This window comes from Lotus japonicus, chromosome 6 (genome assembly GCF_012489685.1).
Source record: "Lotus japonicus ecotype B-129 chromosome 6, LjGifu_v1.2".
NCBI lineage: Eukaryota > Viridiplantae > Streptophyta > Magnoliopsida > Fabales > Fabaceae > Lotus > Lotus japonicus.
In genome coordinates, this window is record NC_080046.1 from 17,612,511 (window position 1) to 17,640,062 (window position 27,552).

General features: G+C 38.3%; 2 protein-coding genes and 1 long non-coding RNA gene across 9 annotated transcripts; all 3 read left to right on the forward strand.

Annotated features, from left to right (window-relative positions):
* The first annotated feature begins 9,799 nt into the window (after positions 1-9,799).
* LOC130724163 (uncharacterized) lies at positions 9,800-12,636 on the forward strand. The gene is made up of 3 exons (XM_057575335.1): positions 9,800-9,937; positions 11,227-11,556; positions 11,990-12,636. Exons 2-3 carry the CDS (start codon positions 11,227-11,229, stop codon positions 12,392-12,394), a joined length of 735 nt encoding a protein of 244 aa, XP_057431318.1. The 5' UTR covers positions 9,800-9,937; the 3' UTR covers positions 12,395-12,636.
* Positions 12,637-13,755: 1,119 nt separating this feature from the next.
* LOC130724312 (uncharacterized) lies at positions 13,756-16,477 on the forward strand. Its single transcript, XR_009014479.1, has 3 exons — positions 13,756-14,003; positions 14,842-14,871; positions 15,874-16,477. It is a non-coding gene; the product is annotated as an uncharacterized LOC130724312 (long non-coding RNA).
* Positions 16,478-21,084: 4,607 nt separating this feature from the next.
* LOC130722592 (uncharacterized) lies at positions 21,085-26,822 on the forward strand. Of its 7 annotated transcripts, none has more exons than XM_057573364.1 (6): positions 21,085-21,245; positions 21,774-21,823; positions 22,397-22,847; positions 22,930-22,980; positions 23,058-23,097; positions 23,690-26,822. In XM_057573364.1, the coding sequence occupies exon 6, from the start codon at positions 24,633-24,635 to the stop codon at positions 26,808-26,810; it is 2,178 nt and encodes a 725-aa protein (XP_057429347.1). In that variant the 5' UTR covers positions 21,085-21,245; positions 21,774-21,823; positions 22,397-22,847; positions 22,930-22,980; positions 23,058-23,097; positions 23,690-24,632; the 3' UTR covers positions 26,811-26,822. The 7 variants fall into 7 exon arrangements, with proteins under 7 accessions (XP_057429347.1, XP_057429346.1, XP_057429345.1 ...); XM_057573363.1 differs by having other exon boundaries at positions 23,697-26,822; XM_057573362.1 differs by having other exon boundaries at positions 22,397-22,842.
* The last annotated feature ends 730 nt before the right edge of the window (positions 26,823-27,552 follow it).

The following is a 27,552-nucleotide window of genomic DNA, read 5'->3' on the forward strand; positions in this document are numbered from 1 at the left end:
ATGTGTTGTAAATTAATTTTTTTTAAGATAAGTTTGAAAATATTATTAAGTCACCTAAATAATCTTGCATGATTTAGATATTTGACATATGAATTTTTTATTTACATATATAAATATATATTTTTAGTATATCGGAAAGATAATTTACATCATTTAAATATTGATTATTGAACCTTCTCCTCTCTAACTGATATCTCTCTGATAATTCTTATAATTCTTGACTATCTTTCGTGCACCTGTATAAATATATATGATTCATAATATGTCGGTGAAAAATATTCTGAGGAAAGTCGCTAGCAGATTAGATGCAAGTCCAAATCTAAGGAAATGAGTGAGGTAGACTAGCAGTCACTATCACGTGGGATTGGAAGGAGGTAGGCACCTCCACAACACAAGTCAATTCTCTCTCGCGGATAACTGCGGTCCGTTCCTGAATTTTTTAGACAAATGCGCACTACTATGCCGACTTACCCAAACCAAACGCTCCCTAATCAAATACTTAAAAATGTTTTGTAAAACAACAGCTGTGAGATCGGAGAGAATAAGACATAAGAGGTGATCATAAAACCATAAAAGTATTGACTAGTTTAGAAAATTTTAAATCTTATAAGATTTGTTTTTTAAATCTTATAGTATAACTATTTTGAGAGACGCTATAGTTAATCACTCATTGGTCGATCACGCTATTTGCTCACCCGATTAATTATAAGAACGATCAACCCTAATCGACCAACCAGGTAACCATTGACCAGCAACCAAGACAAAGACATGAAACTCGATGATGTATTAGGCACTCGGGACTACCTCGAACCACACAATCCCAAATTTTGTAAAAGCCAAGACTTTGAGAACATATAATTATGTCATTTCACGTTCTAACTTGAACGTTGGAGTATCATCGCAAGGACCCCTCTCGAGTATGACGAATAATGGAGCACTATGAAGATCATTATCTCGCCACTACTCTCAATAGAGTTTCATCGTTCCTCCTCAATCAACACCTTTCCTGTTGATTTGTTAGATTCGTTCGATCAATTAGCGTGTGCATGAAATTTTATTTAAATAGATTGTAAACTACTTGTGAGTTATTTTGAGCTTAATTTTGTAAGAGCTTACTTTAGCTTAAAGCGTGCATAATTTACATGTCCACCTACTATGTTATAAGGGTCGAACTTTAGACAACTTATTCATAGAGGCTGTGATTTTAAGTCAAGAATCAATCTCCCAAAAGCATAAGTCCTCGTTTGTTGTAGCTTTCTTTGTCTCAAACATGTGTTGCCTTGACTGAGATGTGGTTCTGAAGTTGCTTGCAAGTGGTTGGACGTTTACAAAAGCGCACAAATGATAGCTCATCGGCACCCGAAACAGTGTTCAATCAGAAGCATGAAATTGGAGTTTCTGCGTTTGTGTTTGACCATTGGAGAATTAAAGACAATGAACAATTTAGAATTTGGCTTTCATCAACCCAATTTCTCTTCCTTTCACAAGACCTCTGCCATCAGGGATCAGAGCGATTCACGGTGGTATGGGCTCGAACTCGTGATGGTGTTGGCTTTGCCGCGGAGGAGGCAACACATCCAACCACGAGCTCGTTAGTGGATCACGACTGAAGAGGAGCTAGCGGTTGAGCGATTCTTTTTAATTATAATTGCAAATGTGAGCTTGATTGATGTCATCCAAATAATATTATTTTTCAAAATTATGTTTGTTGCAAATTTTCCAAACATAAACCCCATTTATTCAAACACAATTTTATCAAAATCATTTTTGTAAAATCTTATTAATTCAAACACCACGTTTTTTACAAAACCAGAAATAAAAATAAAAATTCATACACACACTAAATTATTCTTCCAAACGGGATCCTATGTGTGAGCGAGTGCCAATAGTAATACTATTAAAATATTTAAAAATTAAGATTGATGTGTAGATTAGATTCTAGGGTTAAGCATCATATTAGTCCTTGTCTTTGTGTCGCCGTCTGACCTAGGTCCCTCGCCGGAAAATTTATTGGAAAAGGTCCTCTTCTTTATAAAACGTTTGGAGCACCTCGCCGGAGCCCCGGGCTCCAGCGAATGATGAAGTGTCACGCTGACCGGGGTAAATGAGCTGACATGGATTTTTTTAAAAAATAAAAATTAAAACAAAATTACATGTCAATTTTATTAACCTAATTAACCAAAATTAAACCTAATTAACTATCTAACCATAATTTAATTAACAAACCCAAATTCCCCACCCCCCCCCCCCAAAATTAACCCCAAACCCTTCTTCTTCTGCAAAAATCCAGACCCTTCTTCTTCTTTCTCTCCTTCAGGCTTCATCAGAAAACCACCACAACAGGCCGTACCACACCCACTTCTCCTCTGGATCGCTGTCACCCTCTCTATGGCTGGTTCTCCCTCTCGATCCCTTCGTCCTCACTCTCGATCTGGGTTGAATGGTTGGCAGTGGTTGCTTCAGAGGCGAAAAAAGGCTCACAATCTAGCTTTCTCTGCAGATCTGGATTTCGATGGTGAATGGGATCACAATCTGGCAGTGGTTGCTTTGATGGAGAATAGGCTCGATCTTGCAGAAGACGGCGGGGAGAGAGGCTCACGGTGAAGGTCGTCGTGGTTGTGGCCACCACGAGCATGGTTGTGGCGCAGTGGTACGGGGAAGGTTGCTAGAACGCTGGGCCTTCAGGTGGTAGCTTTTGGAGTTTCGGTTGCAGGTGGGGTTGGGGTTTTGGTGGGGGGTGGGGTTTCGGTTGGGAGAAAGAGAATGAGAAGATGATGAGGAAGAGGAACAGAGGCAGAGGCTGGAGGTGGGGGTGGGTTTGTTGAAGGTGAAGATGAAAGATTGATTAATGTTATGACTGTCTGATGCTGCTACTATTATCTGCTGGGGCCTTATGTTGTTGTCTTGCTTTCTACTTGGTTCTCTATTTTTTTTCGTTATGGTTAAGTGTGACTGTAGGGTCTTGTTTGTGTTTGTTTGAAGGGGGTTGAGTGTAACACCCCGATTTCAGTGGCGTCACTTTAGTAACCAAAAATAAACTAATGCGGAAAAACACGAATATTTTTTTTTTCGATAATATAAACAAGACTAAAATAAATAAACGCAAATGCGAGAGATAGCAGAACTAATACACAATATATATTACAGCCCCCGCTGTAAGTAGCAACCTCGTCACGAGTAACCTCCAGTGACGGAAAAAGAAAGATGTAACGCCCGTAGGCAATATGTACAAACCAAATATAAAGGTGAAGTGTCCGCAACACCATCCCTCAAAACTGAGAATAAGCTGACCCAATGGCCTGAAACAAGACCTCCTAAGTCCAACCAACTCTCTGTGATTCCCGTAAGGAAACCACACAAAAAGCTATAGGTGGGAAACTACCCTGTCCCAAAGGAAACAAATGACAGTCAGAGCTAAGACTCTACTCCTACACTAATCCTATCTCGAGGAGCTCATACCAGCACTAAATCCTACATGCTAGCATGATCGTCGTCTGAATCCGAATCCAGAACGACCAAGTCTATGTACACTACCCGTCCCCCTCTCGCCACGGCGATACGCTCCGGTGCTGGACTCACGGGCTTAAGGCACGATCCATGATCATCTATAACAGCAACAGTGGGTGAACTGGACTCTGCCGAAGGCACTCCCACTGGCTCCTCCTCTGAGGGATCCTCCTCATCCGAAGATAACGGTGGCGGTGGTGGTCCTCTTGCTCCTGGTCCGCAATGCACACCGGGTGGCAAGTTGAAACTGACAGTGCATCTCCGCAGCACTCCTGACGTCAAGACTCCTACCCTATCTACATGGTCCTCCATAATCCGCCCCGAGTACGTCGCTCGATGGCTAGCGGGGTCTACCACCCACGAACCGGGGTCGTCCTGGTCAATCATCTCGTATCTAATCCCCCCCGAAGGGTGGACCATTGTGAACCAGTCCGCAATGGACATCTGACAAAAGGCGTTGTCCGCCAAAACACACACAGAAGACGCGAGGGTCAACTCCAAAGAATTATGTAGATAATAAACCCAATAGGTACAAATAAGAAATAGCCACTTAGGCTTATAGCTAGGGATAACATCCTAGGGTTGCATATTCCACAAAGAACTTAAACGACAATAATAACACTTAACATGTTCCAGATAGGATTAACAAGTAACAATCACACTCAACAACTAAATTAGTATGCATGTTGCATGATATGCAAATGACGGTTAACCCAGTTAACCACATGCATTCCGGAACGGATGGACATCAAACGGATCAGCCCTAACACCAGCCACAGTGGGACCATTTCGGCCCGCGTGCCTCTTACTCCAACAACAACGGTAGTCAGATCAGCCGTAACCTGTAGGTCTGCCATTTCGGTCTGCTACAAGAGTCGTCTACAAACGCTCTTACACGGAAATCCGGGTCTTATGACCATTTTGGAATCCGACGAGGTCCAGAGTACGTCCTGTGTTAATACCTCATTAATGTTGCATGAATGCAGGATGATTAGTCAAACAACGTCTCCGATCTCACTCGACACGTCGCCACGTGTTCTAGCTAAATTAATGTCTCTAAAAACTTACCCTAAGGTAACAGTCGATTATGCGACAAAAGACACATCTTTCAACAACACACATAACTCATGATGATCTCCAAATCATCCGACTCATCTCAATCCGATGGTCAAAACTGCTCAACGAGCAAGAGTATCAACATACTCGGAAACTATCAATTTCCCGGACTTATCCCCAGGATAGTCCAACAACACAGCTGCTCCAACAGCACAAGAGTATCAACATACTCAAAACTTATCAATCTCCTCAACACTTGGATCCGACGACACTTCTCGTTTTCCAAAACTAAGATTTGCATCCTAAGCTTCCTTTCGAGTTTAATATCATTATTTGAAGATTTAGAGGTTGTTTAATGTCTTATGAGTTTTCTTTACAAAATAATATCCTTTTATTCTTATCGCAAATCCTATAAGTTCTCGGGATCTCCTAATCCCCAAATGACACCAGAGAATGTCTCGATCCATGAAACACCATAACAAGGCCCGAATCTCATTCGTCCTATCAAACTTTCTCAAAACTCTCAAAATAAAATCGGCATGACCTGCCCGCTATTCTCACTACTCAGAATCACAGATTTCATTGCAAAGGCATAATTAACGCAGCACAATCAACCAACATGTCATATATCAACATATCATGCAATAACCACGTAGCACTTAGCATATAAAGCATGCACCACACATCCTAGATTACCCACATAGCACTTAGCATGTAATTCACTCTAAAAAACATTCAGTAGATGAATCATCTACATTGTCAGCCGAAGCTTCAGAAAACATTTTTCCAATCAAGCACAAACAAGTGCATAAACAATAAATCAATGTCGAAAGCATCGACCCTAAGCATTAACTAGAGATTCAGTGAGTAGCCCTCACCTGAAGATTCTCCAGGGTGATCTTCTAACACTTCTTCACAGTCAAAGCCTTGTTCCTCAGGGAAATCCTCAAAAGCACCTTTAAAGTAAAACCACAGAATTTTATCAAAATCTATCGGAAACTAAGCTATCAATGCTCACTAAGGTTACCCGAAGTAATACATACTCCGAGGTACGATAATCTAGCGCGAAGGGACAAGTTTTCGAAAAAGGAATTTTCCTCCCTCCCCCTTAGAGTGCTCGGCCACTTTTGGTAATTGTAGGATTCGATTTTTCTTCGACCAAACTTGGTTCCTATGCTATCATTAGCCGTAACTAAGGGTATTCTAAACTCGGAAAAATTATCGGATCAAAAACTGTCGCAGGGGTATTTTGGTCATGATTTTTAGCTCAGAAATTCAAAACTGAAATTTCGAAAAACAAATTGGATGGGGACGTCACCAACGATGTTTATGACAACTAATCCTACTAGCACTAAGCTAAGGCGATAGTTTTCAGCGCAAAGGATGAAGCTTTGCCCCAAAATGGGTATTTTCACCAGAATTGAAACTCGACGGTAGTTTTTCGAGAATCGGCGAAGTATTATTAGCTAAACATACTCAGAAGAATGTGGGGAAGATGTTTAGAATCAAAAATGAAGTATTCAGGATAGTTTTGCAAAAACCTCAAAACTATGAGCACAGAAAGACATAGAGAAAAGCTATGGAAAAAGCGATTAGAGGTAAGGATTAGCGACTATACCTCGGCACCTTGAAGTAGCAACTGTTTAATCGACGATCAAGCAAGAAATGAACAAAAGCTCTTCTTCCTTCCTCTTCAATGGAGCTCGCGGATTTGGGAGAGAAAATGGTGAAGTTTTGCCATTTTTTCTCCTTTTCTTGCTATATATAGAGGTTGGCAAAACGCGGTAAAATGAAAGTTTCGCGAATCTGATTTTTCCGGCGTCATTCTCCGTGAATTCTAAGATAGGTTTTGGCGAAATAATTCCAAAACTAAAATGTGGTCTCCTTGTATTTTTGGTAACTAATGCAAAGTCGTTGTAAAACTATTTTACCCGATAAGTTGCTTTTTGCATCGAATGTCGGAATAGAAAACTTCCTTCTGAAGAAAGATTGAAATCATCAAGAGAAATGGGTGTACGCGTGTAGAATCTTCATTTGAAACTCTGAATAGAAAAAGTCTTCATCATCGGGTGATTATAGGGTTTTGAAATACCAGGGTTTTGGTTTCGGCAAACTTCCGATGATTGGAATCGGACGTTCGTAGATCCTAGAGTTTCGCCTCGAAACGATTGTCATACAATGAATAAGAGAAGTTCTAACATTTCTCTGAAGATTTTTGGAATTAAATTCCATCGTGACTTTAAGTGAAAACTAGCTATATACTAGGGTTTCTGACCTAGGTTTAAGCGTATATCGATCGTGCTATACCTTTTATCGACTTCGATACGATCCTCAGACTTTTCCTGAACTTTCTCCTTCATACATTTATTTCATTTAGTAAACTCTAGTTCAGGTTTCCCTTCACGATACATCAACCCTAATCGTGAATAGGATTCTATTTACTTGGCATAAGTTTAAAAACTTGGGCCTTACAATGAGAGTGGTTGATGGACCCTTTTCGTTGATAGTGTGGGGATGCCAAATTGGGAATCTGTGGAGCAACTAGGATGCGTGCATCATTGGCTACTCAGATCATGGTGGATGTGTCCCTTTGTATCTCACTTTGGTGGTTTCTATGGATGATGGAAGAGCTGTCCAAGAATTGATGCTTATCTCTTATGTTGAAAGGCCCTCTATTTCTTTTGCCCAGTTTCTGTCTCTTATGTTGAAAGGCCCTCTATTTCTTTTGCCCAGTTTCTGTTGTTTTTTTCTATTGCATACCTTACTGTACATTCTCTTCTTTTTATCTTTGTCCCCATGTGCCTCTTTTTATATAATTCATGGCTTACCCAAAAAAAAAGTGTGACTGCAGGGTCTGGTTTTGTTCCTCCTCTGTTTTGTTCGGTGGCTGGGTTTGGGTGGTGGTGGTTGGATTTGAAGGTGGGAGTTTCTGATGAATGGTTTTCATAGTGGCTGGGTTTGTTGAAGGTGAAGATGAAAGGTTATTTTTTGAAATTTTGTTGTTAATTCTGGGTTGGTTGATCTTGTTTGGGTTCGGGGAATTTAGTTATTTGGAGATGGTGATGAGATTAAGATGAAGGACATGGTGAAGGTGAAGATGAAGATGATTTGGAGTTAATTTGGGTTTGTTAATTAGATTAGGGTTAAATAGTGTTTAATTTTAGTTAATTAGATTAATAAAACTGACATGTAATTTTTTTAAATTTTTAATTTTTTTAAAAATTCATGTCAGCTAACTTAACCCAGTCAGCGTGACACTTCATCACTTGCCGGAGCTCCAGGCTCCGGCGAGGGCTTGCTCCAAACGTTTTACAAAGAAGATAACATTTTCCAATAAATTTTCCGACGAGGGACCTAGTTCAGACGGCGACACAAAGACAGAGACTAATATGATGCTTAACCCTAGATTATTCATAGTTTTTTTGTTGTTGAAATTACTAGATTCTATTCATAGATTAGATTAGTTATAAAAGTGGCTGTGAATTACCACTAGGATGCTATTTCCCTAACATGGACTAGTTATGGTAGGATCAGGCGTAGTGTGCGCTAACCTAAACATAATCCGTGTTACCATGCCTAACTCTGAAGGTTAGTTAACCATTGACCAAAAAGAAAAAGTACTTTGTCTCTCATCTTATTATTACTCTAATATTTATTATCACTGCCTCAGTTTGACTTGGAATTTCATTATGTACATTTCTTTCCCACCCACCTTACATAAGTCATACAAATAAAATTAACATTAATTATTTTTAAAATAAATTTTTAATCAAATGAAATTGTGTATTTTTAATAGATTTAAAAAAAATTCAAGTAACTAATATTAAATCAAATAAAATATTATAAATAATCATTAAATTAATTTTCTATTGAGATTATTTGATAAAATTTAATTTTTGAACCTAAAATTTTAAACATTTATATTTTAATTTAATTACATTTTACTTTAGGATTAATTTATGTGATAAAAGGGATGATGCCCAAATTCAAAGTAAGAAATACTGGCGAGCTTAAAAAACAATTGCAAAAGTCCTACATTTTCCTTATTTAAAAAGACTAATGGAGTTGTAGTATATATTCATATAAACACGACCTATTTAATCTACTAGTTAATTAAGGGAAAGCAAGCTGATAAAATGCATAAACAAAAATAAAAACATTATATTAGAAAATGCACCATGATACTGCATAGCCAGGTTTTTGAAGTTTTTAAACTACTTTAAAATAAAGCTCAAAATAAAAGATGTAAAAATTTGTTTTCCAGACTAAAATATAAACATAAAAACTTTGCCGTTACTTTTAAAGAATAATTTTTATGTTTTAGAATGATAACTCAAATAATAAGAATTTGGGAACAAATGAGTTTAGCAAGGGAGGGTCAAAGCCTCTTGGGGCCAATCCCCGAGACGTATAATTTATCTTTTTAAAATACATAAAAAAAGAGAATATTTTTTATGCATTGACTTGTCGGTGCATCATCATTTCTCTCTTACTTTTAAGAGTTTAATATTGGTCGTGTAAAATAAATTTCTATTATTTCATGCCACAACATTCTATTTTTTTTTTTAAGTTAAAATTTATTTTCTAACACAACAATCTATTATGTCAGCGTAGAAAAATTTCACACTGACAATACAAGGCTTGAGTTCGTTATGGTAGAAGCCTTGTATTGTTTATTAAATCCTACTTTCTAACCCAAATGAGTTCGGTCTAGTAGAAGCATGTTGGGCTTGCAAGGCTTGAGTACAATGATACTCCACAAGGAGATCACTAGCTTGATTCCTTGCCAAAAGCATATCCTTTAAGACGAGGTTTACCTTATGTTACTCTAATATATGTGACCGTAAATTTTAGTGGCTCAATTCCTTGCGAATAACTTCTCCTTAGAGATGAGTTTCATCTATGTTGTTCTCGCTTCTGGGACTGAGAAGTTTCTCTCCAGAGTTTTTGTTTTAAAAATTTAAATCCTACTTTTAAAATGAAAACTATTTTCTAAAATATTTTTTTAATTGAACTTTTTGTTTTATTTAGAGAAAATAAGGGCATGTTTGGTTTGGTCATTTTCTATTTTCATTTTCAAAGAAAACAGAAAATAGTTGTGAAAACGTGTTTGATTAAAATTTTGAAAATATTTTCAGAGAAAATATTTCTGAAAATGGGTCAACTTTTGAAAATAAAAAAAAAAGTCGTTTTCACATTTTCAATGAAAACGGAAACGAAATGATGAAAACACGCAGTGGCAGGGTTGTAATTATAATGAAATTGGTTTCTTTCTTTTCTTTTCGTTCTGAAGGAAGAACGTGTGTGTCGTCCCTAACCTCGTTCTGCAAGTTCTTCTCTGCTTGACTGCTACCTCCTTCATCCCACAACCAAGGTTCTTCTCCTTCTCTTTTGTCTTCTCTTTTTTGAATTTTTGAAACGTGAAACTGGGTTCTCACCGTGTTGCACTGTGCAATCTCACGTGAACCCTATTTTATGACTTTTTTGGGTGCCATCTGTTATGAACCCGATTTCTTGGTTACTCTATTTTGGGTGCTTCACTTGATGGGTTTTGGTTGATTTTGGAGCTAGTTTTTTCGGTTTGGTGTTTCAATCCATGTTTAAACCCTCTATACTGCCTTCAAAATCTGTAAAAACCCATGCTTTTTAGTTGATTCTGAACTCTATTCCTTGGCTGGTTTGTGTTTTATGCTGGTAGCTTTTTGGGTCTGCACAAAAATCTGCTTTATTCGTGACTCTTGCTCGTGGGTTGACAGAGGACTTAGTCTTGGACTTAGTTATTTTTGTTGTTTTGTGTGTACCTCTGAATGTAGTGCTATTAGTTTACTTGTAGTGTAACTAGTCTTGGACTTAGTTATTTTTGCTTCTATGAGTGATTGGATTTCTAACCCAAGGAGTTGCTTAGATTATCTCTGATATGGAAATTTGAAGGATCTCGGCTAGCACAAATATGTTTGTCTCTGTGTTTTCTCCTGCCTGTTAGAGTTGAGAGGATGCGTGATACCTTTCCCAGTGGCTTTGTGTGGAGACTTGGTTGGTTGCATAGTTTTCTTGTTTCTGTAAGGGCCTGTGGCTGCTGTTTTTTAAATTATTGGGGGATTTGAATTGTTTTTGGTCTGGTGTTCTGTTTCCTTTGTACAGTACCAGTACTAGATAGAAGTAGCTTTAGTATTCTTCCTTCTTTCTTGTTTTTGTTTTGTACATGGATTGAAATACTCCTAGTATTTCCATTAATTAAACTTTGGCTTACCCAAAAAAAAAGGTTTACTTCTTGTAGTAGGAACAACTTTGATGTAGGAATGCTTGCATCTTGGTTGCTTGTAGTTGGCTTTCCAATAATAGGTGTTGGTTCTTTTTCAGATTTTGGGAATGCCTCCACCATGGTAAATTTGGTGGGGCATTTGGTTTTGGGACTAGTAGGGGTGTGATTTATTACCTTTTCTTTTGTTTTGTTGGGGATTTAAGCTAGTGGCTGCATTTGGTTATTAACTTTTTCCGGTTGTTGTACCAATAATCTGAATGTTATGGCATCCATATATATATTTGTCTCTTGTGCTTCTTTTAATTGTGCTCTGCAGGGTCTGTTTTTTTTTTACTTGCCTTGTAAGAGTCTCTTGTGCCCTTTATTAGTTTACTTGCTTAATATGAAATTATTTGCATAAGATGGGAGGAAAAAGTGAGAAGGGGGAGAGCATGAAATGGACAACCCAAAACACAAAGATATTCATTGATATTATTTATGATCGAGTGAAAAAAGGGCAGTTGCAAGAGTCAACATTTAAGAAAACAATTTGGGAAGAAATAAACATTGAGTTGCAAAAGACAAGTGGAGCACCCCTACCTGATGGTGTTGAAAGGCTGAAGGGAAAGTTTAATCGGCTACACCTTCAACATCGTGAATTTTCAACTTTGATATCTCGCACAAGAGTTACATGGGATCCTGAGGCTAACAAAGTGAATGCTTCTGAAGAAGTTTGGGAAGAGATGTACAAGGTAAGTTTAACTTATAGAATATCATTATCATTGTTAAATTATCTTCTTCAATTATCAATGGCTTTATTGTGAAGACAAATCAGAGATGAATTTCTTAAAAAAAGGAAAAGAAATTGCTCCTGTATTGTAATATATATATGCATAGGCTAGTAGGCTACAGAATTATCTTGAACCGAATGGAATTTTGTTAATTAGAAAATAAATATGATATGGACTTGTAGCTGTGGTATATACTGCAAGTATATGTACAATTTTAGTAAAAACTTATCATTGGATTTAGTAGTATATAGTTAATATATGAACTTGTTTTAGTAGTTATTTCTTTTAACAAGTGAGCATGTAATTATAATCTCAACTACTACTGCTTTTCTTATGTATTTGGACAAAAGTACACATGTTGGGAAATATAATCATTGTTCTTTTTTTTTTTCAGAAAGGAAAATTCTACAAGCAGTTTAAGAAGCATGGATTTGAGCATGACTATTATATCCTTGGTGAGATATTTAATTCTAGTACAGCAACTAGAAAATTAAGTCTAGCTTCTACTCAAGAGCCACCAAACTCCGATGAAGAGAGAGAAATAGAGGAAGACTTTCTCTCAAAAGGTGTTCATATTGATTCTAAAGTTATTGATGTTGATGGAGAGGATCTGCAAGAAGTTAGTAAAAGGAGAAAAGTCACTGGGACTTCTAGTGAACGTCGTCGTAAGGAGGCAAAAAATTCAAGGCTGGATGTGTTAGAATCAACTGTGACCAAATGGTCTAACACAATGGATGCAAGGGCAGATAGATATAAAAATGAAGCTGATTCTTCTGCAGGCGCATGCATTAAATTATAAGAGTCCATGGATGGTATTTCCCCAAAAGTTTTCAACATTGTCGTGGAGAAGTTTACAAATAAGGATTTGAGAAAAATGTTTATAGCAATGTCTTCAATTAGGAAGATGGATTGGATAGCATCTCTTGAGTAGTATCATTTAATTGATTCCAATTTTCTGTTATTTTGTTTATGAGATTGAAGATCGGATTTTCTTGTTTTGTTTCCTTATTAGTATTGAATTTCTATGATATGCGTTTAATGGGTTGACATTATTTTTGAGTATATGAATGTTTTCATATTATTGATAATAATTAATATTATTATTTAATTGAGCAGGTTAAAATGTCTATAGATAAATCTATGGATTGTTCAAGTGAAAGTAGCACTGACTCTTATTTGGATGACTTTGGAGATATTATTATTGCTTCATTGGTCATGGAATACCAGCAGAGTTTTATTAGTAAAACACTATGTAGAAATTCTAAGTTGACCGGAAGGATGTATACTCTAGAATTTTTGCTTGGTAATGAAACTACATGCTATGATAATTTTAGAATGAAGAAGACTGTGTTTCTGAATTTTTGCGAAACTTTGAGAGATGTTGAAAACTTGAGAGATGGAAAAAAGGTGAGCCTGCAAGAAGCAGTTGTAATGATCTTGATCATAGTGTGTCATAACTTGCGTCATCGACTCGTTGCCGACCGCTTTCAACACTCATTGCATACAGTAAGCAAATGGTTTAGAATTGTTCTAAGAGGAGTCTGCAAGTTGGGCACAACCATTATTCGACCAAGAAACCAGACAACTACACATCCATATATTATGGGCAACCCAAAATATTTCCCTTATTTTAAGGTAAATTTCTATCACGTACTTATAATATTTTAAATACTTCTACTAATCTACTATTTATGTTTTAAATGTAGAACTGTGTAACATCCCACTTTGAGACCTACTAGCTTAGGAATAATTAAATAATAGTTAGAAATAATTTTACATATATTCAGAATTTATTTATAATATTTTTATGACTTAAGCCCTTATTTTTGAGTTAGCAATTTCTTTAGGGACTAAAGTTTGAAACAAGGAAGAACTTAAGGACTTTTATTTAAAAAGTTCTAGAGTTCAGGGACTGAAACGTGAATGCAGCACCTAATCCTACTGTTCAACCTCACATCACCATACTTCTCTTCATCATATTTCTGAACATGGTGATATGCTTGCATGAAATTTTAATGGCCAAACTCATACTACAAGATCAAAAACTCTATTTTTATGATATGAGTTTTATTGTGGGATAAAGCTTGACATATAAGCTTGGGCCCTCTATATAAAGAGGTATTGGGTGGAAAATTTTCCACACAATTCAGAAGCATCCTCTCCTACTCTACTCAATCTGTTCCTCTCTTCCTCTCACACACTCTTTTCCTTTCATCTCTCAAACTTCTCAAACCTGCAACTACCTCTCTCTCTCTGCTCTTTGATACCCACTTAACGAGATCACCTCCACTGTGTTCGTGAGGAGGAAACGAAGCCAGTCCTGCCCTCCGCTCGCTCCACCGCCGCACCGGCCGCCGCACACCGCCATCTTCTCCGGCCAGCTTCGCCGGAGTTCGTCTTGGAATTCGGTAAAAAGACCTTCTCCTGACTCTATTCGATGCTCTGAGTCCGAATATGATGTTTATTTTGCGAAATTCAAAGCCTTTCCTAATGAACAGAGAGCTTTTATAAAATTCGAATTTTGCTCTCATGCATGTCCTTACCTTCATGATCAATTTATTCTAAATCATTCTTTGCATTACTGGACATGTATTGATCATGAAATAGGTTCTAGATTATGGTTTTATGCAGCTTGTGGGTACAGACCTGGAAAAGAGGGTGTGGTGAACAGGTTCATCACCTCCCTTGCTCTTTTTCACGTCAAGAGAAGGAGAAGCACGAACCAGGGGCTCTAAGCCTCTGGTAGCTTCACATTACAGCCCTAAATGCTTTTAAAATCTTCTGTTGTTGGTTGATTGTGAAAAGAACTGAGTTAGTGAGACTAAGTAAATTTGAAAGTGCTTAAAATTGGTTAAAATAGCTTATTTTTGCTGAATAAGGTTATGTGCAGGTTTGGACAGCTTGGGTTCCGTTTATGAAACCTTGATATGGACTGAGAATCAATGACCATGGAGGTTGATTGATCTATTATGTTCAGACCTTAATGTTTGGACCTTAAATGACTTATAAAGGACTTAAAATAGCTTAATTTGGCATTTTAAACCATGTGATAAATTAGGACAGATTTGGGATGAATTTGTGAACCGGTAATGAGGCTACAAATCACTGGACATAGGGACTGAGTACTGATTATGTTAAAGCCTTGATAACTAACCTTTGAGTACACCTTAAAGGACTTAGTGTGAACTTGGATTGGAACTTAAAGCTTGATTGTTGATTAAATTTTGTAAATTGTGTATGTTGCAGGTCAAGAACAACTTCTCTCAATTCCTCTTGGTAAGGGGAGTTTACAGGCTACGAGGATATGATGATTATATGATTCTCTGGCAGGAGGATCGCGTTTAATTATATTTAATTAGCTGTTAATTATCATTGCTATTCGATATGGTTGTAACTTTAATACAGGTGTTGTGTGTGAATGCTGGATACTTGTATGGTTGATTGATGCATTAGACAGGTGCAGGTTATGGCTCAAGAAAAGAAATACAGGGAAATAGGTCTTGGAGGCATTTATGTGGCAAGAACCATGGAATGGTTATTCAGTGATCAACAGATCTATCTTTAGCTTTCAAACAAGGATTTTGCATTTAGGAGAAATTGATTAGAAAATAATTAGGTGATAATGGCTTAGAGTAATAATAAAACCGTTTATGCATGAAACTATATTTTTTTTGTTGTTGATCACTGAATAACAGGTATTCCAGGTGATGGTTCGATTATGAATTCAGAATGCCTCCAGGATAACTACTCAAATATGAGTAACAGAACCTTGTGTGGTTCCAGGCAGGATAAGGGGGAGATGGTTGAACAATGATTGAATAATTTTCATGCATCATAACATGAGCAGGTAGGATAAGGAGTAGGAACGTGCGGCAACTTCCACCTGAGACCCCGGATGTGCGCCCGGTGTGGATGCCCGGGATACCTGAGGTGGCACGTAAGACCATGAGTGGAAGTGCAATTTGAAAACGCTAAAAGGGTATTCAGACTCGGTAAAGAGTGGGCCGGTGGCGCCATATTCCCGAGTGACGTTCCGAAGTGAGAGGCTTTGAGAAGCCAATGGGCCCAGCAATCATATGTGAATGTGTTGTTGATACGGTGGCATGCATAGCATAAACTCATATTTGCTTATGTAATTTGTCTGTGATTGTGTGTGGTTGCAGGATGATGATTGACTGCTAACCGAATATAATTATTTGCCTTACTTCTGACTGATATATTATATATGATTTATATCTAAGTCGTTCTGTAGCTCACCCTTACGCTTTATTTTTCTAGATAACACAGAGATAGCTGAGGGAGATGGACCTTCCAGTTGAGATGATACTAGCGGACTTTTCCTCGCCGGAGGGATGATATATTGACCCTCACACCGGTAGCTGTACATATGTAGGGATGTCGACGTTCTGGTATCGCCATCCCAATAGTCCTGTACCTGGTTACCCAGTTTCTTTTCCTCGGATGTTCAGTTTCATCATGCCCCCACACTTCCTAGCTCAGGAGATCTTGGAGGAGCCTCCGCTACCACCTATGCCGAACTTCACCGCTCCTTTGGCAGTTGTACCACCACCACCACCGGAGCTTCAGCCTGACATGCCCGTGGAGAATGGGCATGTGAAGGAGGTACCCGGTACGGACACGAGGAGGAGGAGAGAGGGACGCCCCCGTAGGTGGGATGTGGGGCCTAGCGACTAGAGGAGGAGCTAGTGATGGTGTCTGTTGATGTCCTGTGTCCTGTCTTTTTGTTGTTCTCTGATGAAGATGTACTCTTAGGACCACTGAGCTATTTTTGTGGTACCCTTGTATGATGAGCTCAGTTTAGTAGGACTCTAATGACAGCCGTGCGGTTTGGCTTAGTGATGTATGTTTTAGGTGGCGGCAGACTCTGTGATATAGCCGCTGCGATGTTGTGTACTTTCTATGATGTATATATTTGTGTAGGAGTATGTTATCCCAAACCTAAGTATTACCACTTACGCTTTATTGTTCCGCTACGCTTATTATTTCAGGTTTTGGAAGTCAACGCTTAGGTGAAAGTCACACGCTTGGCGTCGAGTAGCAGAGTAGCACCCAAGAGGATAATCGAAGTAGGAGGATAACAGAATAAAATAAAATAAAATAAAAAGTACACCGCGAGAGAGTGACGACGTATTAATATTACAAACGTGGGGACTCTCTCTAAAGCAGAGTGCTTGGAGTTGCGCCCCCACAAACTGCATTGGTGCTATTGATGGCACACATGTATCTGCTTGGGCTCCTGCTACTAAACAAACAGCATTTCGTGGAAGAAAGGTATTGATAACGCAAAATGTTCTGGCAGTATGTGATTTTGACATGCTATTCACATTTGTTTATTCTGGTTGGGAAGGAACAACAAATGACGCAAGAGTGTTTTTAGATGCTTTGACTCCTGAAAACAATTTTCCAAAGCCAGAAGGAGGTAATTTTTAGTTTTAATAATGAATAATGAATTTTACCAACATTTTTTTGTTATTCAATAGATGCTCTATTTTTTACAGATCAATTTTATCTTGTTGACTCTGGATTTCCAAATGTGTCTGGCTATCTTGCCCCATTTCGGAGGCAAAGGTATCACATGTGAGATTTTCGTGATGGGGTAAGACCACAACGAAAATAAGAATTATTCAACTATCGACATTCTTCATTGAGAAATATTATCGAAAGATGCTTTGGAGTATTGAAAGAAAGGTTTCTAGTTTTGAAGTTAAATCAAATTATCTCGTTTGAAGACAAAGACTAATCCCTATTGCTTGTTGCACAATACACAATTTTATTAGAATGCAATACGCTAGAGATAGTCTTTTTGACCAATATGCTCAAGAAGACTTAATTATGGATGCACAAGATTTACAGGTAGACCAACAAGGAGTCAATGTTGATGCTAATCAAGCCGTTGAAATGGCTCATGTTCGGGAAATTATTGCAGATCAGATGTGGGAAAATTTCAATAGATCTTAGGTAGAATTGTATAATTTTTATTTTTAAGACCAATGATACTTATCATATTTATAATATATTTCTCTTACTTGCAACTTGTTGTGACAGTCGTATTCAACGCTTGAATAATAAATATTTTTGTTATAATAGTTATATAACAAACTACCAATTTTTATATTTGAAAATATAAGTATTAGATATAAAATATATTATTAATTATGTCAAACCTTGGTGAGTGTATTTTACTCAAAATTATTTCATAAATTGAAAACAGTTCAATCAAACACATTTCCATTATTTTCAGTTTCAGAAAATGGAAAATACGAAATTAAACCAAACAAATGTTCTAAATGTTGAAAAATTGGAAATGAAAATCATTTTCAAAAAATGGAAATGGAAAATGAAAACAGAAAATGTTTTCTCAAACCAAACAGGCCCTAATGTTCCTCGTGTTGCTAGAATGGTGGTCAACGTTGCTGATAAGGACAATGGGCCTAAAGCCCAAACATGTGGTTTTTGTTTCTAACGTGGTCAAAAAATAGATACTAAGGACTAAGGAGCTTGGGCCTCTACTTACTAAGGACACAGTGAGGATGAGACAAGATATGAGTCATAAGAGAAGGAAGAAGAAGGAGGTGCACCCACATCGATCCCCTTGTGTTCTATTCAGTCAACGAGGATTAAGATGATTTAATGCAATATAGAGAAAGGATATTAGTTTTAGTGCCACCCCCGCTTGATCTAATACTATCCCTATTAACCCTTTAATTTCCTTAAGTTTCACACACGCATTTCCCCCTCTTTAAGTGTGAAATACAATTATACAAACTACAACAACTATAAAATGAAAAGTTTCACACTTACCAAGTGTGAAAAAAGTCAAAAAACACAACTCACTTTATTTTGCACTTACAAAATGCGAAAAGTTTCACACTTATTAAGTGTGAAATGCTTATATGCAGAAAAGAAGAGGATGAAGACATGAAAAGTAAAAGTTTTATTCACACACCCATTCTCTCATCACATCACACACTCATCACAAATCACCTCTCCCAAACTCATTGCACCCAATCTTCCCCTCTTTTTCCTCTACAACCAACCTTCTCCTCTTTCTGTTCTTCCTCTGCACTTCAGATGAAGTAGGAACTTAACCTTTACTCAATTTCGCACTCAAGAGTGTGAAACAAACTTCATTTTTACACTAAGAGTGGGAATCCACAAACTTTTGTGAATTTAAATTTTTTATTTTTAAATTCATTTTGATCTTTACTCAAATTCGCACTCAAGAGTGTGAAACATGCTTCATTTTCACACTCAAGAGTGCGAATCCACCAACTTTTATGAATTTAATTTTTTTAGTTTTAAAGCTGTTTTAATCTTTTGTCAATTTCACACTCAAGAGTGTGAAACATACTTCATTTTCACACTCAAGAGTGCGAATCCACAAACTTTTGTGAATTTAAATTTTTTATTTTTAAAGTCGTTTTAATCTTTTGTCAATTCCGCACTCAAGAGTCTCAAAAATACTTTCATGGTATCCACTTTATTAACTACTTCTTTCACATTATCCACCTTAAAAACTCATTAAACCACATTATCGACTTTTTCAATGAGCACATGAGACATGACTAATTATCCTAAAATGAAAAAAAGAGTAAGAATAAAAAAAAATTAAAAAAATACTTCCTGTTCGAAGTGTTCAAAGTGAGAAAAATTCAACATTTCGCAGTTCGCACATAAAGGTGCGAAAATAAGCTCAGTGGCAAAAGAGGAAAAATTCTCACTTATGAATGTCAAAATAACAACAATTTCGCACTTTAAAGTATGAAATACAAATAACAGCAGTCCATAAAATGAAAAGTTTCACACTTAATAAGTGCGAAAAGTTTTACACTTACTTAGTGTGAAAAACACAACTCACCTTCGTTTTACACTTACAAAGTGCGAAAAGTTTCACACTTATTAAGTACGAAATGCGGAAAATAAGAGGATATAGAGAGATTGAAGGATGGTGAGAGATAGATAGACTATGATGATGGAGAGGTTGTTCGAAGGTAGGATAAATGATAAATTAGGGATGAAATTAAATTTTAAGGGTATTTTAAACATTTTGTTATAAAAAGGTGGTACCAAAAAAGTGGGGAGGTATTAAAACTAATGTCCATAGAGAAATGCTGGCATTCGCAAAATAGGAGTTGGGCGATGAAAATTTCCTATTTGATTACAGATTTTTGAAAACCGTTTTTTTTAAACGGTAAAATTTAATACCTTTTTGTTACAACCTATTTTTTAAAATAGTTTTTTTTAAACAATTTCATTTTCAGGTTTAAAAACTAAAATACAAGAACAGTTAAAAAGATGTTTCAGTTTCTATATTTTTATTTTCAAATTACAGTTTTCCTTAATGTTGGAAAACATTTCAGTAAAAGTTTTTTCTTGAAAAAAACATTTTTTTTTCAAAATCAAATTTTAAAAACAGTTTTTAAATAAAGAAAACTAAAAATGCAATTAAAGAAAGCACTTGTCTCAATTGCAAAGGGTTTGGGAGTTGTGCAAGTCATTGAGTATCTATTTTGAAGGATTTGATGAGGAAGCCATTAGAGAATTTTCTCTGAATTAAAAAGGCCTCATAGAAGGAAGAACTCGATATCAAATGGAATGAAGGCGAATTTTGTGGAATATGCGCGGTCTAGGTGGCTCAACCAAGGGGTGGAAGTTACTTAACAGCTTGGGCAATTATTAATGCTTGATGGTCGAGTTTGTCGAAGCTGAAAGGTGAATCAGGAATCTTTTGAATACATTAAGACGCGCTACCTAAGGGTGGAGATACTAAATACCAACAAAAAAATCACAATTTAAAACAACTTGTAAAGTATTCTTTTCAGAAGAAAAATGATAATATTAGAAAATATGAAAGAGTTACAAAGAGGAAAAAACACTAACAACCCCAACCAAACACGACGTAGAAGCTGAAACAACACCTACCCAAAAGAAACTAACCCCAACAACCACATCTACTACCTTACAAAGGAAGGATTGGATTCTATTGTTCATGCACCATCTTTTTTTTTTTTGGGACGGGAGAGTGTTGGGCTGGGCCTATGGAAGGATGTGGTGGCCCCTTTTCTCTGCTATTCAGACGCTCTGTTTTTCCTCTTCTTCGTAGGCCATCGTCAGCTTCCCCCAAGTGCAGGAACGAATTTTCGCCGGAGATTGTAGTGCCCACGCCATCAATCGTCAGCTTCCCCTCCCATGAACTGCTGTCAAAGATGCTTTACAGGTTGGTGCCTAATTCCTGGGATAGCATCTAGGGTTGCCTGTCACCTTCTTCATCATCATCTGCCTACCTCTCTTCCAGAACCTTCTCCCCGTAATAGCTACATCTGTTCCTACAAACCAAGCTTAGCCGTGCTCCAGAACCTTCTTCACCTGACACACTATTCTTCGTTCCCTATCAATCCGTACCATTATATACTCTATGCCTCCTCTTTTATAGGTGAAGTTGCAATTGATGACAGCCTTCTATAAATACGACAACTGCTTTGTTGATCTCCCCACACTTTCTATACTCACTAGCAATCAGGGGTCCAATTTGTCATCCCAGCTTCTTAAATTCCCAAACTACATCCGAATATGGCAGGTAGCTAAGCTCGAGTCACCTGATGGGTTCTTCTTCATCAGTAAAAGAAAATGTAAGCTCTCTCTCCCCCCTTCACTTTTAGTTGTTAAGTTAGCTCTGAATTTACGGTATTCAACGTGTTTCAGTTTTGAATTGGGGACATCCGTTGTCTATTTCTTTTAATGGATCTTACAAAAGTAAGTGATTCATTTAAATTGTGCCTAATGGAACTTATAAGAGAATAGCAAATCAGAACATGTCTCTTCTTTTTTTTTTTCATCTTATTCTGTTCATGTGCTAATTCAAAACTGCCCTAGCCAACACCCTGGTGGTATTGACTAAGATATATACTTGGGTCTTTAGTTGATTGCAACTCTTTATATATTGTAGACAAATAGCGATTTTGATGCCAAACCAATGGTTATGTTTTTGGGTCAGTACTCAACTGGTAAAATAACATTTATCAAACATTTGCTTAGAAGTAGTTATCCAGGCAAGTAATTTTCCTTTCTCTATATCCTTTGTGTGCATATGTTTGGCATTGCTTATAAGTGCATTATAAATATTTGTTTCTGACTTCTTCTTTCATAACTGTCTATAGGAGCACATATTGGACCTGAGCCTACAACTGATAGATTTGTTGTTGTTATGGTATGTGCCAGCTGAACCAATTTATCTCCCACGACTCTCTAATACATTCAAAATTTTCTTGGTTTTAAATTTCTAAATCTATGGGATTTTAAACTCCTAGCAAGGTCAACATCTTCATGGAAGTGCTAGAATTTCCCAATGCACATGGTAGTTTATCCTGTAGCATTAGTGCCAAGTTTAGACAATTTGAATTCTTGGAGCTTTTTCAATACATCTATTACTCTATCTTGTAGTCTTCTTGGAAAATTAGTTATTGCATCACTTTTAACTATGTAAGAAGAGCAAGATATGATAACTGCATGGAGGAAAATGGAAGAAGAAGAAGAATGAATTGTATCTATATGGAGAATCAAAGCATTTCATAAGCCAATAGAGGTTTCTCATTATCAGTTGTACCTTTGTGCAAAAATTTCTATTAATGTGTTTGACATGTAATTTACTGATCTTATAGTACTTGCACTTAGTGTGTGTATTGATTAATTTGTTTTCTCCATTTTTCTCCAGTTTTTTCATGGATTATGCCTTTGATAGAGGTTCTCATTATCATCCCTGATTATGGTTTTAATCCTACAGGTTGGGAAGTGCATTTTTATTTTTTGGAAACAAAAGATATATTGCAATAATCAAGAGCCAAAAAGCTCAAGAACAGTACAAGCAAGCCAAGGAGGAACTACACAAAGTGAGGACCACCAAGGCTAGAGAAAAAAAAAAGAAAAAAAACAGCAAGAGAAAGAAAGACAGTGCAGAAAACATAAGCACGGTCAAGGCACAACCAAATGAAACAAAATAAGAGAAAATGACAAAGCCAGGAGCATGCAGGGAAGCAGAAACCGGGCAGCCAAGAAAAGCAACCAGCAATTTAGCAGAGGAGCACAAATCTGGCTGGGAACTCAGCATCAAAGGCAAGGGATCAACCTCAGCACAAGACAGCTCCAAACAGCACCAATCACAGAAAAAACACACAATAGGTTATGCCAACCAGTAGATACACGATCAGGACAGAAACAGAAGTGAAATCAGTTCAGTTAACTACTTAGTCTAACAGCTATCTCATCTTTTATTTCATTCATCCCATAGCTTTGTACTTAGTTGAAATATTTGTGCAGGAGCTCGGCTTTAAAAGTAAGCCAAATGTGTGGGCATACTTCTCTGTTAAGGTAAGCCTTCTATTTCTCCATATGTACATGAAAATTAACTGCTGAGGTGCTAAATTTGTTAAATCAAATGTTTGCAGTCTGGAGGAGGGATCCATGAATTCTTAAATTCTCAGTTTGGTAAGTAGTAACTACTAACTATCAATTAATTAAACAAACAAATGACTGTAAACAAATGAGCTATTATTGATCTTCGAAGGTTCAGACTATCATTGTGAACTTAAATTGGAAAATTGTAGATTCAAGGTCATCATCTTGATATACATCTATGAGAATGAGACCTTTATTAGAATTGTAGAGTGAGTGAGAAAAGAGCTTATCTAAACTGAATGTGAAAAATATCACTGCATACTGAAATGTTACACCAAGAGGGTTTTAACACTAACAATTTTTTTTTTTCACAAGGGTACTAATGAGAAATATGCATTGGCTTAGTGAAATCCACTGATTCACCATATAGTTTGCAAATCATGCTTCTTCTTCTTCTTCTTCTACTTCTATTTTCTTCCAATTCCTCTAAGTAGTGTTTGACATGTAATTTATAAATATATGTGATACTAATGTTGAAATTTTTTAGACATTGATACCATGTTACTTCTGTTAGGTGGATAAAGAATGTATTGTCATGTTTAATGTTCTCATCTCATTAATACTATTTTGTTGAATATTACTGATCTCATAGTACTTACACTATGCTTTTTATTTATTTGAGTTCCTAGATGTGCCCGGCGTAGCATGATAGGAGCAGATGAAGTGGTTCCTTCATCAGAAACTTTGAAGTTCATTATTATTGAGTTTGAGAAACTATGATATTATTATGTATATCTGATAGGACCGTTGGTAGAGAGTGGGCCAAAACACAAGAGAGCAGGCCCAAAGTGTGGAGGGTTTATGTTAGGAAAAATAAGAAAGGGAAAGAAGCTTCAGGAATATGAGCTGGAGGTGAGAGAGTGAGGTTGGAGAGTTAGTTACGTGAAATGCGGAGGGGGAGGAATGTGTGAGGTGTAGAGATTCCCTTTATAGGTTCATTGTTAGCAAAGGGAAGGGGTATGAAGAGTATTGTTAAGAAAATATCTGGATAGAGAGGTTTCTTCTCTATAGGAGTGTTTACTCTGGGACTTTAGCTTCGGCTATTGTATTTGTTCTGATTCAATCAATATTAAATCCTTTTTCCTCATTTTGCTTACTGTTTCTCTTTACTGTGACTTTGGTTTCCATCAAATTGGTCCGACCTGCCGGATAATCACGAGACTGATACCAGTGCAGGAAATCTGATAGATGCCACCGCAGAAAACAGCAAAGAAAATGGATGCAAAGGTTGCAGCGCTTGAAGACGAAGTAGCTCATCTTCGTACTACCCTTGTCCTGATGCAGGAGAAAGCTGACAACAATCAAGCGCAGTGCTTGAACTCCTGGCCCAGAATGTGGGCAAACCAACGCCAGAGAAGGAAGACTCTGGGAGTATCCGCGATAACCCCAACCCTGTTAGATCTGAGAAGGAGAACGGAGGACCTTCTTATGTATCTGGTTGGACTAAGCTTGATGGAGGACTCTTGGATGAATTTAGGAAATCGGCTAAGAAAGTCGAGCTTCCTTTGTTCAATGGAGAGGACCCTGCAGGATGGATTGCTCGAGCTGAGGTATACTTCCATGTCATGGGAACGAGTCCAGAGGTCAAGGTAAATCTGGCTCACCTGTGTATGGAGGGATCCACAATCCATTACTTCAACTCCTTGCTGCACTTGGACCCAGGTTTAACTTGGGAAAAACTCACCAATGAACTGCTTGAACGCTATGGAACGGCTAATCGAGGAGATGTCTTTGAGCAACTTTCCGATCTTCAACAGAGAGGTACCATTGACGAGTATGTTCAGGAATTCGAGCGGTTGCTATCACAAGCACCGAATCTCCCAGATGAACAGTATTTCGGATACTTCATCCATGGCCTCCGTGAAGACATTCGCGCACGGGTCAGAAGCATGCGAGCCCTGACTTCTCTCCCTCGATCCAGATTGATTCCCTTGGCCAAAGCAATAGAGACGGAGCTCCATGGGCCGGTTCGCTCATCAGTCGGGTCAAAAGGAGGAGGAATGCGATCGGGTTATGGGCCGGGTTCTTTTACCCGAGCAGCCCACCAAGTTTCAAGTGGGACAGGTCCACCGGGTCGGGATTCACCTCCGGGTTGGATCATGGTGAAGAACGATAAGGGAGATCGAAGAGAGGAGAAGGGGAACCCTCGACCCCAACCGCGCGACAAGGGTGTTCGCCACCTACCATACCAAGAGCTGTTGGATCGCCGGCAGAAGGGTCTTTGTTTTAAGTGTGGGGGAAAGTACCACCCTCTCCATCAATGCCCAGACAAACAAATCCGAATCATGCTGCTGGAAGAAGGGGATGACGTTGGGGAAGCAGGGGAGCTATCAGCTGAAACGGAGGATGAAGACGATGCTGCAGTCGACGGCGCGTGCAGCATCATGCGGCTGAGCTCCGAGCCCATACAGGGACAAACAATGAAACTGCAGGGCTCAATTCTGGGAGTCCCGATTTTGATCCTCGTGGACAGCGGAGCCACACACAATTTCATATCCAAGCGTGTGGTCGAGACTATGGGATGGGCAACCCAAGCTACTCCGACGATGCGCATCCTTCTAGGAGATGGAAGTAAGACTACTGCAAGTGGTAAGTGTGAGCAGGTTAGTTTGGAAATTGCTAATTACAAAACCACAGTGGAAGCCATACTCTTCGACCTTGATGGAATCGACCTGGTACTGGGAATAGCATGGTTGGTAACTCTGGGAGATATGCTCATTAATTGGGGAAAGCAGACTGTACGCTTCCAACAGGAAGGGCGTTGGTTCCATTTTCAGGGACAGGGAGGCTCTCGAGATGATCACGGGGCATTGCAAAGCTTTCTGCACCAGGATATCAGAACTCCTGAAGGGTATTTTATGTCTAGTGTCTTGGAGTCCCAAATTTCCAAATCACAAAACAGGAATGTAGAGCAATTGACTGAGAAGCAGAGCCAACAATTAACCTCCCTATTGGAGAAATTTGTGGACGTTTTCACGGCTCCAAGAGGGCTTCCACCCAAGAGGCAGCGAGAGCATCAAATCAATTTAGTAGCAGGGCATGGTCCAGTCAACGTGAGACCATACCGTTATTCCCATCATCACAAAGATGAAATTGAGAAGCAGGTGCAAGAGCTGTTACAGCAGGGAATCATAAGACATAGCCAGAGTGCTTTTTCGAGTCCAGTAATCTTGGTTAAAAAAAAAGATGGGTCCTGGAGAATGTGCGTGGACTACCGTGAATTAAACAAAGCCACTATCCCTGATAAGTTTCCCATTCCGGTGATCGATGAGCTTCTTGATGAGTTATATGGGGCTCGGTTTTTCTCCAAATTGGACTTGAAATCCGGGTACCACCAAGTTCTGGTAAGAGAAGAAGACGTGCCCAAGACTGCGTTTCGTACCCACGAAGGCCATTACGAGTACTTGGTAATGCCTTTTGGGTTAATGAACGCGCCTTCAACCTTTCAAGCATTGATGAATGAGGTTTTTCGTGACTTGTTGCGTCGGAATGTACTAGTGTTCTTCGACGACATATTAGTGTACAGTTCTGACTGGGAAACACACTTACAACAGCTCACAATGGTGCTTGACAGACTGAGAAAACAGGGGCTGGTAGCAAACCGAAAGAAATGCTCATTTGCACAACAGTCAGTTGAGTATTTGGGGCATGTAGTCTCATTTCAGGGGGTTTCCATGGATCCGAGCAAAATACAAAGTGTCATCAATTGGCCTACTCCCAAGAATGTGAAGGGAGTAAGATGATTTTTGGGACTAACGGGTTACTACCGTAAGTTTGTCCAGAATTATGGGAAGATTGCTCGCCCGTTAACAGACCTCACCAAGAAGGAAGGTTTCAAGTGGAATGCGAAGGCACAGGAAGCATTTGATATGTTAAAAACCTGTATGACCACTGATCCCGTGTTGGCTCTACCCGATTTCTCTCAACCGTTCGTGATTGAGAGCGATGCTTCAGGGAATGGGATTGGAGCGATTTTACTGCAGAATGGAAGGCCAATAGCATACTTTAGCAAAGCCCTCAGTGAGCGTAATTTGACCAAGTCGGCATACGAGAAAGAGCTTATGGCCATTGTGTTGGCAATCCAGCATTGGCGTCCCTACTTGCTGGGTAGGCAATTCACCGTACGTACTGACCAGAAGAGCCTTCGACAATTGCTCCACCAGCGTATTACCACTGTAGATCAGCAAAACTGGGCCGCTAAGCTGTTGGGATATCAGTTTGATATAGTTTATAAACCTGGCCCAACAAACAAAGGAGCTGACGCTTTGTCCCGCATGTTTGAAGAAGGAGAGTTCAGTTCTATAATCTCTTATCCAAGCTGGTTAGAAGGTGAACAAATTGTCCAAGAAGCGCATCAAGACGCTAAATTAGCTTCCATCATCTCTGCTTTGAAAGAGGACCCAATGAGCAAGCCCGGTTTTAATTATTCTCAAGGGGTTCTGTACTACTCTAATCGACTGGTAATTTCTGCAAATTCTAAGTGGA